This window comes from Phallusia mammillata, chromosome 8, assembly GCF_965637545.1.
Source record: "Phallusia mammillata chromosome 8, kaPhaMamm4.hap1.1, whole genome shotgun sequence".
NCBI lineage: Eukaryota > Metazoa > Chordata > Ascidiacea > Phlebobranchia > Ascidiidae > Phallusia > Phallusia mammillata.
This window is the reverse complement of record NC_137259.1, coordinates 17,175,173-17,188,160: the sequence shown is the minus strand read 5'-3', so window position 1 is coordinate 17,188,160 and position 12,988 is coordinate 17,175,173. Positions and strand designations below refer to the sequence as shown.

At 37.1% G+C, this 12,988-nt stretch overlaps 2 protein-coding genes across 3 annotated transcripts; one reads left to right on the top strand and one right to left on the bottom strand.

Annotated features, from left to right (window-relative positions):
* Positions 1-26: 26 nt before the first annotated feature.
* Positions 27-3,276, bottom strand: LOC145203686 (FGFR1 oncogene partner 2 homolog). Of its 2 annotated transcripts, none has more exons than XM_080075950.1 (5): positions 3,060-3,276; positions 2,803-2,944; positions 2,059-2,203; positions 1,864-1,948; positions 27-1,030 (listed from the first exon to the last, which is right to left on the bottom strand). In XM_080075950.1, exons 1-5 carry the CDS (start codon positions 3,117-3,119, stop codon positions 734-736), a joined length of 729 nt encoding a protein of 242 aa, XP_079932076.1. In that variant the 5' UTR covers positions 3,120-3,276; the 3' UTR covers positions 27-733. The 2 variants fall into 2 exon arrangements, with proteins under 2 accessions (XP_079932076.1, XP_079932078.1); XM_080075952.1 differs by having other exon boundaries at positions 27-1,018; positions 3,060-3,275.
* Positions 3,277-3,595: 319 nt separating this feature from the next.
* Positions 3,596-6,653, top strand: LOC145203687 (uncharacterized). The gene is made up of 4 exons (XM_080075953.1): positions 3,596-3,941; positions 4,011-4,160; positions 5,624-5,740; positions 6,396-6,653. Exons 1-4 carry the CDS (start codon positions 3,729-3,731, stop codon positions 6,519-6,521), a joined length of 606 nt encoding a protein of 201 aa, XP_079932079.1. The 5' UTR covers positions 3,596-3,728; the 3' UTR covers positions 6,522-6,653.
* Positions 6,654-12,988: the final 6,335 nt, after the last annotated feature.

Here is a 12,988-nt window from a genome sequence, read left to right as displayed (position 1 = left end):
ACAAAGTTAGAATTTCTACAACCATATGGAATGTTTCAGTCTAAATTTTGTCATAACAATGGCATCAAAAAAGTTTAATCACATAAACTTGAACTATTTTAAACCATATAGAAACAATGTGGGAATTTAGGGTACAAAATTACCAAACAGTCACGGCTGTACATCAAGCGAAAGTCCACAGACTTTTTTGTCAAATGTTGCAGGTTTTCTTTACTGTAAAACTAACAATATTTTACTAACACATTTGTGTACAATGCATAAACAGGCACCAGGGCATGAAAGATGTTTAAACAAAAAAGTATAGGGAAAATTAGAACTTTACATAACATTTGCCCAGGATATATGTGTACAGTGCTGTTTTTTTGATAAATGTAGCACACTTTAGTATACATCTCTGCAAGGTCTAATAAAACCTGTTTAATCAGTCAATGAACAGGTTTCAGCAGTACAGATAGATACAAAACCTGGTGTTGTAGGCAGGGTTGGAGTTCATTGCACTGCCGGTTAACAAAACAAAAAAAATGATGAGGTGTTTGTAAGCTAACATTACGTTGCATTAAAATAACAACACTTCCAGTTGCTGCAGTCCTTTCACAGGATATCACATTTCTGTTGACTCATCACTTGCCATCCTGCTTGGCCTGGTGACTTCAATGACTGTCTGATCAGTTATCACATAGGTGCTAAAAACACCTTTTCCTTTCATTCCTTAAAATTTGAAGATACAACAAAGCTAAGTTAGAGGGTCCTCAGATTCTGGTGCATTCGTACATGAATCTGACATTGGGTCACAGTTTTCCACAACAGTTGAAACACTTTGGTTAGATTCCATAGCAGCGTCAGAGTCTGTACATGTATTTGCAGTAAAATGTGACCCTAATGCTCCATTTGTGATCAACAACAGGTCCCGTAATCCACTGTTTTCTGCCTCCAAACTAGATATGTACTCCTGGTGGCTGTGATATGCTTGATCATCAATATGAATTGCTTTCTGCATCACCGCAGCCATTTCATATATCTTCACAGGGACATGTTGAAAAAATTAGATTATTAATGTGGCCATGTTTAAATGATAAAATACTATAAACGAGGTCTTCTTAATCTATGTGTTTCTATGCACCTATGGAAATTTGGCAAAAAATAGAAGATAGTACAAACTTGGTCATGCCATGCATTAAACCAGGGGTCACCAAACTTTTTTCACTGTGGGCCGGGCCGGATAAGTTTAACAATGATTTGCGCGGGACGCATATTTGACATGCCCTTTAAAACTTAGCTCACAAGGCGATTATTCTAGCTGCACCAAGGTATGGTCTTTCTAAAATCCCGTTGAAAATCTGGTGATGTGACTGTTAAATTGTATAGGTCTCTCTTTGCAATGCTTGTATATTACTTCAAAAGTAACAAACGAAGGCAATTGTTTACGCACAATTGACACTTGTCTGTGACATAACAAACTGGCTTTGGATAAACCCTGGGCGTTGTAATCCTATAAAACTAGGTAATATTATTTTACATATCGCAACAGGAAAACTTTCGTGATGAGTAGATCAATTTTTGAATGTTGCAAAGTTATCAATACGGGCCTGCGGGCCGTAGTTTGGTGACCCCTGCATTAGACTATGGTGGGCATTTTATTTGATTTTCATGTTAAAAATTGTGTACAATTAAACAGTGTAGCTAACAGATTTAGAAGCCCTGGTATAAACAAATCAAAATCAAGGTAAACATGTTTCAGCTTTTGTTCACATAGATATCCTACATAATACGCAACACCAACACCAGAAAAATAGTGGTGTAAAAATAGTAAAGTACATTGTTTGAATTATGTTTAAATCAAGTTTAATTCTTGTAAATAAATACCTTGTCCATCAACATTTGTGTTTTTACAAGGTCTTGCTTTTCATCTTCAGAAAATGTGGATTTGGAAGGAAAAACTTGAAGCAAACTAAGAAATAAAAGAAAACAAAGTAAAACAACCTCTTAACTAAAATATATAGTGTGCACAATTGATAACCTAACAATAAAATATACGACACCATATAAAAATTGACCAACTTTTTGTTGTTCATGAATTGAACCATTTGATGTCTATATTTGGTCATAATCAGTTCAAGGGCATTTTGGTGATCCGTTAAACTTTGACGTAATTCATCGTTTTCATTTTGCAATGACCTTATAGCGCAGTTCTCTTGTTGAATACCTGCAAAATAAATCATTTTGGACTTTTGAAAAAGAGTTCATTGTATAGAAAATACAGACATATAATACCACCAAATTTGGCCTGTTATAGGAAAATAAATCTCAAACCAGGAAACTTTTTTACATGTATAAAAATAAGGAAATAATGGCAAACACAACTAAATTCCCCAACCCCAAAGACACATTTTTTTTATGGTGAATCAATAATTTTATTCAATTATTTTGATTCGTATGTAAGTTATTTGTGAAGCTTTTTGTTAACTAAACAGGGTTAGTACTAAACACCACATGATCATATCAGACCAGAATATATTTTTTATTGCAAACCCTTACCTTTACCCGAATAGCCCCAGCCATCAGCATATCAATGCCACAAAATTATAATTTTTACATAGAGTATATGTCTGTTCAGTACAACTGTTTTATGATGTGGTGTTTCGTAAATCATTTTGCACAGTTTTGATATACAAATCCATTGCACAGCATAAAGTTTTAACACATTTTTTTGCCCAAAGTCTATCCTTCTTTGTAATTTTTTTTAATTGATATAAAAATACACTCAAACCACTAGAAAGTAAACAAAAATGACATTATGGGTACCTAACACTAGTGTGGATCTGGGCCTGTGTCCAGCAACTTTGTTCAACTCTTTAAGGTTTTCTTGATAAGTATTTCTGGCCTCTATGTCTTTTTGCAAAGAAGATGTCTGTTCAGCAAGTGCTTCAGCAGCAACATCATGGTCCTACACAAGGCAACAAAATGGGTAATTTTGCATTATAAGATACCTTATTAATGAAATAAAGTATTATATAGTTTACCAATTATTTTAATTAAGTAAAAACTATATATTTACTGACCTTTAAACGACCCACAAGATATTTTGCATCTGCCAGTAGACTTTCAATTGACACATTCATATTAGGAGAAAAAACGAACGTATTTCGACTTGGAAGAAAAATACAGTGGTTGTGATGCACCTCGGCAATTTCTTGTTTACAAATTCTTTCGCAAATAGTAGGCGGCAAAATTTACGGAAACTAGAAACACCGACCTCTCTTGGAACTTTCCTAGGAAAGAGAAGTGAGAAAAACAAAAGGTCAAAGTTCAACTTTTCACGATTTTGTAATGAAATTTATTTGGGTGTTTGAATTGAAGAACAATTTCGTATTTATTTTAGCCACACTTACCATTTACAAATGGTCAATGAAATTTTTAACTTAGTTTATATTACGTACTGTAGTGGTGGGGATCATACAATCATGTTGTTTTCACGCATCAATGAAGAAATAAAGTTGAGTAAAATTTTGTATGACATGTTTCTGTGGTAATATTCATTACACCTGTAATCAGTTATTTTTCTTGAAAACGTTGTTTTTTCTGTTGTTTTAAACTATTTCTGTTTTATCTACGATAGGTGCCTAAGGAAGAAGTGTAAATGCTGCGGCTAAGCATTAGCTAGAGCCTGTGTAGTGTAGTGTGTACCTGTGTTCTTTCTTGTTTTCAATGTGAAAGTCAATTACAAAACCATGAGGGGATTAAGCACATTGTTTCAAACTGGATTATCGAGGATTTTTAGCAATGCGTCATGCAGAACATTTGCTACTAACAATGTAACAAACAACCTGACGAAAAACTGTTCGGGGCAGAACAATTCAAAGTGTTCGTGGTCTATGCTCCCTTCCTTACAATTTGCTATTTCTAAGCAGTGCAGCAATATGTTTTCTACAAGTGCTTGTTTGGTAAGAAACAACTTATCTATATGGAAGTTTGGAACATGAAAAAGTAATGTACACTAACTTTTTTTTTAGAATAAACAAACTTTAAAAAAACCTGAGAAAAATTTCTCATTCAAAGAGATGGACCGAAGAATGCAAAAATTTAATGGTCACTTGTTTAAGAAAGTCAAGCGAAGGTCTAAAATGTGGGGCAAACCTCAAGTGAAGGGTGTGGTTCTTAAAGTAAGTTATACTTTTTGCTACAGACTTATGTTTATTAAATCATGTTTTGATGTAAGCAATAAGCTGTTTCAAGAATTTACTAATTATGGGTCCCCTTCCCTGAAGGGGACACATATTGATTTTACTCAAATTGTTTTTTTGTTTTTTCTTCTTTTTTTTTCTTCCCAAAGTTTGTCCGACTCGTTTTTCCATCAAATGTTTGATGGATTTGGCTGAAATTTACACAGATGGTAGATATAGTTATGTAGATGTGCATCCCACTTTGTTTTTGTTAATAACCCCAGTATTTACCCCGCTAGTCCCCTAAAATGGGTATTTTCCCCCCGAAGTTTGTCCGACTCGTTTTTCCATCAAATGTTTGATGGATTTGGCTGAAATTTACACAGATGGTAGATATAGTTATGTAGATGTGCATCCCACTTTGTTTTTGTTAATAACCCCAGTATTTACCCCGCTCGCCCCCTAAAATGGGTGTTTTTACCCAAAGTTTGTCCGACTCGTTTTTCCATCAAATGTTTGATGGATTTGGCTGAAATTTACACAGATGGTAGATATATTCATGTAGATGTGCATCCCATTTTGTTTTTGTTGATAACCCCAGTATTTACCCCGCTCGCCCCCTAAAATGGGTGAGTTTTTAAACAGTGTCAGAATTGGCTGAAATTTGGATTTCTTGTATAGTATGCCACTTATAGGTGTCGATTGTTGTGTTCAACCCTGTAGTCCTAACATTTACCCCACAAGCCCCTAAAGTGTAAAACGTATTTGTACTGGGCACCACAAACGAAAGATTTCTTTGGAGCAATAGTGTTACATGGGCAACCAGTTGTATGTTGCTCGTTGGTGGGTTGCTTGGTGGTCGTTTTTGCGCCATGGCAGTTAGGGGCTTGTTAACAGCCCTATGATTTCAGAAACATTAACGGTTGTTGCTCAAAACACCTCTAGTGGTCAAAATTTTAAACATTGGCGGATTGGGCTGAAATTTTGCGGTACTATTGATTGAGTCATTGTGGTTTTTATATATTTATTAGTTTGTGTGTCGAACCCAATTAGTTGCCCTACTAGCCCCCTAAAATGGGTCAGTTTTTTAAAACGTTAAATAGGACATACTTTAAACAATATTTGGGGTGAATCTAATTTTATAGTTTGTATTCTACATAGTATTATTATTTAAGCCCAGTGCCGATCACTGTGTTTTACCTTACAACACCCGACTTTCTCATGGTTATCTTTTGAACTGCATTATTTTCAACTTTGCATGTGTGGGGACCCATGAGTTTTTGCCTGCAGAAACGACTAAAGTTATAAAAGACGATGGCTAATATGGGACCCAATACAAAATAAGCTTAGGAAATATATTTATGTTTTAAAATAGGTTATAGTGTATATGCAAGGGCAATATGTGCTAAGCCACCCTTCTAGTTTTTTCCTTAATTTTTATTTAAAGTAACTACTCTTTACAGTTGGTGATCAGAAAACCCAAAAAGCCAAACAGTGCAAATCGAAAGTGCTGTGTTGTTCGATTAAGCAACGGAAAGATAATAACAGCATTTATTCCAGGAGAAGGACACAACCTTATGGTAAGCATTTCAATGAAAAACTACACTAATTAAATTTGACCTACTTTTCTTACATGTTTTGCATCAAAGTTCCACTGAGGCCTGTTTAAAGGTGTAGCATGATGTTAGCTTAAAAAAATTTGACCCTTTACTTAAATCGAATTGTTATTTTGTTTTTTAAAGATTAACAGTTTCTTAAGATTTTTTAAGAATATACAGATGAATGTGATTACTTGCACAGTTTATTGTTTACTGGTAAATGACATATTCTGTTTTATTACATAGTGGTCCTAATTCCCAACAGTCCTCTTTATTTAGAAAATTTTTCTGTTAACCACACAATTTAGTTGATTGCATATAGAGCTCAAAAAGTAGTCATGCTATTAAGTGAACTTTTCTGTACGAAATGTTAGGCTGTCATTAATCAGGAATTAAAATATGGAAAACCAAGACAAAGTTGAGATTTTTCTGTCAAAAACTAAACAAATGACATATCAGATAAAATATTTGTATTTATTCTTCCCTACTTACCTTGTTTCTTTAAAATAAGACAAAGTAAAAAAAGAATTGTCTCAGAAATTTTCCATCAAAATATAACAGCATGATGTTTTGATATATGTCGAAGTATAATGATTTCATTTTGCTGTATTAAACAAGAGACCTGCTTTTTTCTCAGGAGCATAGTGTGGTTCTAATTGAAGGAGGAAGTCGAAAGGATTTGGTGGGATCACATCATCGGGTAATACGTGGTGCTCGTGATTGTGCTCATGTTATCAAGTCCAGCCCATTGTCGTTGACCTAACTGTAACAACGCCCTCGTGCGACAAGCATCTTACAAATACCTTTCCGCGAGTGGGCGCTCAAGTACCACACTGCAGCTGATTTTCGTATTATCGTCAGTTTGGTTCGTTCAATAAACGATAAGGTTTGTGTATGTGGTGAACCTATAACATATCTTCAGAGAAAGGTTGTTAGCCAATTTATGTGAAATTAAATTTTACAATAGGTTAAACGTTTTTAAAAAGTGGTTAAATTGGGGAATCCATACTGTAAAAAATACTCGTTTCTGGAAATTTGTTTTTCGAGACTGATTTTGTTTGCGTAATGTTGGTCCAACACGGCAGTGGTCGGCAACCGCCGGTCCGTGGCCCAGTTCCTGTCCGCGAGGAGTTTGTTACCGGGCCATATACTTTTTAGGTTTAATGCTTTAAAACATTTTGCCCATGTATCCCTGGGATGATAAACTAATTTAGGCGTTTTCATTGCAAAATATTTTTATTTTTTAAAGGCTGGTCCGCGATAAAATTTTAGTTTCAAAAACGGTCCGTAGAGCAAAAAAGGTCGCCGACCCCTGCAATACGGGAAATAAAATGGATAAAACCCACAACCCTTTTTCGTAACACAAAGACATACGCAGTTACGCACTATTGCCACGCAGTGCTAAACCAAAACACACAAAAAATATACATGCGTCTTTGTTCGCTAATAAAACACGGATTGACATTCTAGATAACCGCTACATTGCGACCTCATATAACGTCACAACGATGGAAATACCGCTGCCACATTTGTTCAAGCACGTAAATACCACCTAGCGGTTGTTGCGGTTAAGAACCGAAGCTAGACTGTTCAAAATCACAACACAAATAACTGTTTTTTAAAGCTGAAAACTGATGTCGCGTTGGTCCTAAGAATGCTTGATGAAAGTGGTGTAACATAGTGACTCTTAGTAGCGTACGCTAATAAGCAGTGAGCGTGGATAATACCAGCATCTTTGTGGCGCAGAGCACAAGAAGCAACATCCTATGCGGTGAGCGTGCCGCGTTAATTGAAACTTGGGTGGAGGCTTTAATTGCTGGGCAGCGTCGCTCGTGCCATGGTACGATATCGCCTCAACTTCAGTGGTTTTGTGGTTGTGGATTATTGCAGGTCGGCGGATCAAAATCAAACAGGCTTCCGATTAAGGATTCACACGTATCGGTGGACAGACACCATTTATGAATGGGACAATTTCCCACAATTTGTGACCGCGTAGTAGTATTCTTAACCGTTGTTTCCTGCACGAAGCCCAGAATTTTAAGTGGTAATGGCCACTAATGGGCGGAATGAATAAACACGCCCTGTCAAATGACACAGATGTTCAGCTCTAGTGCTACAAATGATTTTGCGTCCGATTTTAAAGAATTCAATCTCCTAATTTTAGGACGTTCAGCCACGCCTCATAGCAACATTAGATTACACTACAATGGTTCCCAACCTTTTTTTGTCGCGACCCAAATACTTACCAAAATTTTGTTTTGTGGCTTCTCGCGACCCAAGGACATACGTTCTTACTATTTGGGTTGTATTTTTGTTTGTAAATCAGAAAAGCTTTTCGAAAATTACTATGCCAGTTTGAAAAATAAAAAATATCAAACAAAAAATATTTGTTTTTCCGCCAACTTTAGAGCTGGTTCAAAGCATTATGAGCGAGACAACGCTTAACAGTGATCTCACACAAACATTATGACGTCACAAACAGAATAATTCAGTACCACGCCAAATAGTCATAAAATTGTTATTGGGAAACAATTTATAGCCTTGGGAAATAACAAAATAACGCTACGAAATGTAGATGCTCTTACTGTCACAAAAACTGGCGACCCAACAGAATTTACAGGCGACCCAACTTTGGGTCGCGACCCATAGGTTGGGAAACACTGCTATAGGTTACTCGCGCAAATAACATTCAATTGGAATGCCTTTAATGCATTTGCCTGGTTCTTTGAGAAATATAGGGCATTTTTACACAATACAAGCAACTATTTGAACATGGCTTGGAACTTGACTATAGAAAATGTGGAAAAAAATGTGCCTTAAATTGTCCCCATAAATTCAAATTATTAATTGAAAAAGTTTAATTAGGTTAAAAAACACAAATTTACTTTAACGAACCAAGAAGCTGAACGGACATGAAATTGAGAGTAATGTTAAAATAGTGGATATAGATCACATAAGATCTGTAACAAGACAATTTTACTGGTTTAATCATTACCAAGTTGAAGTTGCAGCGTTGTTCATTTGTATTCCAGTAGGATTTATCTAAAACGTAACCTCGCTCAAGGCCATAAAAATACGGTCTTCAAATTTTTGGGAGGCTATTTCAATAAAACAGAGGGGCTTTGTTGTAAGGTTCAAAAACCGTTGGTCGTGTTATGCCTTTTGTTGGAATATATCGATCACAGCAAAGCCAGAACAACGGCTAAAAACAGGTAAGTCGAATTTTACAAGACGTTTTCTTTTTTGCTGTGGAACCATACATTCAAACCTAATAACACCCGGCCAATCAATAAATGGGGTTCAGCACGGTTTGTTAGCGGTAAACAAATTGTGTATGAACCAATGCAAAGTTAATTTAGGCCAAAAACGTTGCATAACATTCGGCCGTGAACAGATGCCTTTGACAGCTCAAATCGATAAAAACATAGTACAAAATCTAATTAGCACCTGTAGCACTCCAAAACACATTTATTTTAAATGTTTATTGCTTTTAAATTACGTTTGGGGAAATGCTTAAAATATAAATCAAAAGGAAAAATAAATTGCGTTTCACATGAGCCAGTGGTTCCCAACCTCTAATTCCTCCCTTCACAATTCAAAACATTTTCATTCCTCCACGAAACACCATATAGTAGATGTTAAACCACACGAAAATCATTTTAAAAAGGTCTTTTATCAAGTTTGCTGGTTATATTCCCATAGCTGAAAGTTTCTATTTACAAGTTAGGAATCACTGGCATAGTCGATTTTTAGATGCTGTCTTGGTCCAAATTCGCCCATACAAGGTGAATCATTGACTGTTTGTGAAGGCTGTGACGTAATAATTGGGTGTTAAGTCGATTTATGACAACATAAGGCCCCTATTGGTTGAAAATTGGTGATGAAGAGATTAAGTAAATAAACGCCGCCGACAGCGGGAGGTTAAATAAACGTAGCCGTCGGTTAACTAAGGCCGAGTCAGGACTGGTTTGTTGTCAAAGAGTGAATTTGAAACTGCTGAGTGTAACAAAAGACACTTTGTTTTGAGTCCTTATGTTGCACATGTGAATTTATAACAGGCTAAAGCTGTAAACATTACTACACCATATTTTAAATCAAACTGAATAAAGTAAACTATTTCAAAAGGTTAAGTGGCACAAAACTTTAAAGCCGTGTTTGGTAAATGTCATTAACTAACCTTAAACCGGGCCTGACATAGAACACTATTTACTTACGCAACTTTCAAAATTCCTTAAATCCGCAAACGTTTTGACATTTCTGTCCCTGTATTGTACTTTGAGGACATGTGGGCCGCGACAACAATACGTGGAACCGGTACTAACTAGTGTTGACATAGCACAAGGGGCCATGAATGGATTTCTCCTGAATCCACAAGACGATGACGATCTCTGTTTGGAAAGCAAACAACATTTGGGTAATGAAACTTCTAGGAAACGGAGCGAGGCCAATATCGGTCGTTTGTCAACACTTAGAATCGGAAAACGAAGTTTTTATTGGACACAGGACAAAAACACATTTGCTTTTGACCAAAATAGCAATAACTTGACATTGGGAACTTTAAATCAAGCGAAACGTGATTGTCACAAAGCGAGCAGTCCAAAAAGGTTGTTTTTCTAATTTATTACTTTCGAGCTAACAGGCGTGTCTTGTAAAATGCCAATTTTAGGATAAATATGCACACACTTCCGCCTCTACAAAAATAAGTCTATAGGCATTGAAAGACGGTTTGTTTTTCCTGGTAAGAGAAACAACATAATTAAACAGGTTTCATAACAACAGATGCTTTGGGTATCGTTAAATTCGTTACATAGTACATGCCATGAAAACTCAATATTTTCGCCTTGATATTATATTTCGCTCATAACCACAATGTACGCTGTCTCAACCCAATAACGTTACTGGTGCAAAATTTACACAGCAATTAATCGTTTTCCGGCAAATTCCTATTACCGCTAAATTCGTGATCGAAAAAGAATTCTCACGCGCCGTCGCCACGACAACGGGTTTTCCGAACATCACTGTAAGTGACGTCACAAAGCGGTCTCCCGCGTGACGCGACATAACAACTATAATTAATTCTTGACAAGTGTCCCAACGGGTCACACGCATTTAAGCCGCTGACGAGGAGACCTAATCGCTTGCACCCTTTGCTTGTTATTGTCGGGGCCATAAGAGCGTGACCGCCGTCGTGAACACGTGATTATGATATAATCCCGACAAATTTTAGTTTGTGTCCTTGTATGTCACGTACAGCTCGGAGACGAGTTCTTTATTGGCGTGTGTAAATGGTCGTCGTTGTAAGAGGATTAATAAGGTGTAACACCTGCGCATGTTCCATTATTCATAGCTGCAGGATGAAGTAATGACTGGCTGTGGGCCTTTTTGCCTCTAGCACTCTGTTCTATCCTCATTATTGTGGTGACAAATTTGGAATGTTTTATTTGAGAGAGAGTCACATGTTCGCTGGCACGATGTTGGTACACGTGTAAGGTTACTTCATCAATGCACTATTTCGCCATATGTGCCGCGGTAATCGAATTTGTTTGTTTTGTCAATGCTTTATGTGTTTGATTACACACCGGTATGGCATGGAAATAATACCACCTTCGATGTTACGTCATTGGTTGATTAAGTGATGTCATAGACTCTTTGGTCATTTTTGATGTAGTTTTCAATCCGTGTGCTCTTGTTTACCTTTTGGTAGATTTCAAAGATAAAAAATACACAAAATTTCTTTTACCACTTTAATTTCGCATGCTGAAAATGTTTGCCGAAAAATTATTATATCCCAAAAACATGTCAGTGTTGCCCATCGGGGGTACTTTCCCTTTTACCTGAAATTTTTGGTCATACACCATAAAACTGGGATGAATATAAAAAATAGCCGTTTTTTTCGTGCATAATTTGGTGAGTTTGTGACAAACTTTATACTACTAAACTATAAGTATAACCTCCAACGCGCAAATACAGACGTTAGAACCGTTTGTAAAAACAACTCATATGAAAGGATGTAAACAATGCGTTGGCAATTAACCAAACAGGTCCATTTCCCGTTGGTTGGTTGTTTTGATGGTGTTAAGTGTCTTTCTGAATACACACAAGGCTTCAGTTCGCGCGTCTGTTACCACAACGGACCCCACGCTTGTTTCTTTATGTGGACTTGTCGAGTGTATTAAGTCAGCGTCGTAGTTTGCCGCGGCTTTGTTCAATCCATTTTCGGTCCTTCATTCCTTGAAAGAGAAGAATGCCCTAGCGTTTGATGGAAAGGAAATAACATAGCACGAAGCCGTTGGGAGCGCTTTATTCCCATAAGTCGGATAAAGGCTTTTCGCCGTGTGGAAATTTTCCAATGACTGACACAAGATAGCCCGGTTTTGAAACAACAAACGCGGCTCGGTGGCCATATGCTCGGCGCGATCACGTGGTCCACTGTCTGGCTTCGCGATCACAAGACCCGCGTGAATTATTTGGCACCAAACGCGCCACGTTGCCCGCTATGACGAAACACGAGGGTTGATATATTTGTTACCGCCCTTTTTCGGCGGCCTGAAACGTGGAAGCTAAGGCCGGTTTGTCCTGACTAGAAGTGGCGTGGTGATTGTGTTGCTGTCCGCCGCATTGTTGCATCATAATGCACCAGTTACTTAGGGAAGTGCATCAAACGCCTGTCAATCGCGGTGTTGCTGTACTCTTGAACTGAAGTGTAGTACTCAACACAAAGTCCAATGACTATTGATCAGCAAAAATATCATGTTACCACTTCTTAGCGCATACCATTTTCGTACGTTATTCTGTGCTGTCATTTCATATTCATACCATACTTTACTTGGCGGTTGGAGTGTTATTACCCTGATAAAGGCGACCTTAATAGGACGTTGAAACGTCGGTGAAAACAATACCTTTGCCAAAAGGGCATCATTCAGTCGATGTATTGTGCCTGACAGCAGCAGTTTATATATTGAGACTTAGTCAAGCACATTTTTACGAAACATGACATCTGAAAATCAAATTAATGTCAAAGAAAACTTCAAAAGATATATTTGCCGTACCCTAAGACCCATGTACATCACACGGCCACAGATGACAAAAAACAACTTAAACTGTTGCCACTACAAAGTAACCCAAAATTAGTGCTGTAACAGTGGTGAAAATGTCATGGGCTCCATCCTAATCGACTTACTGGATGAAGCAATTACTTCTGACAGCTAGACCAGACGGGATGTATTAGGC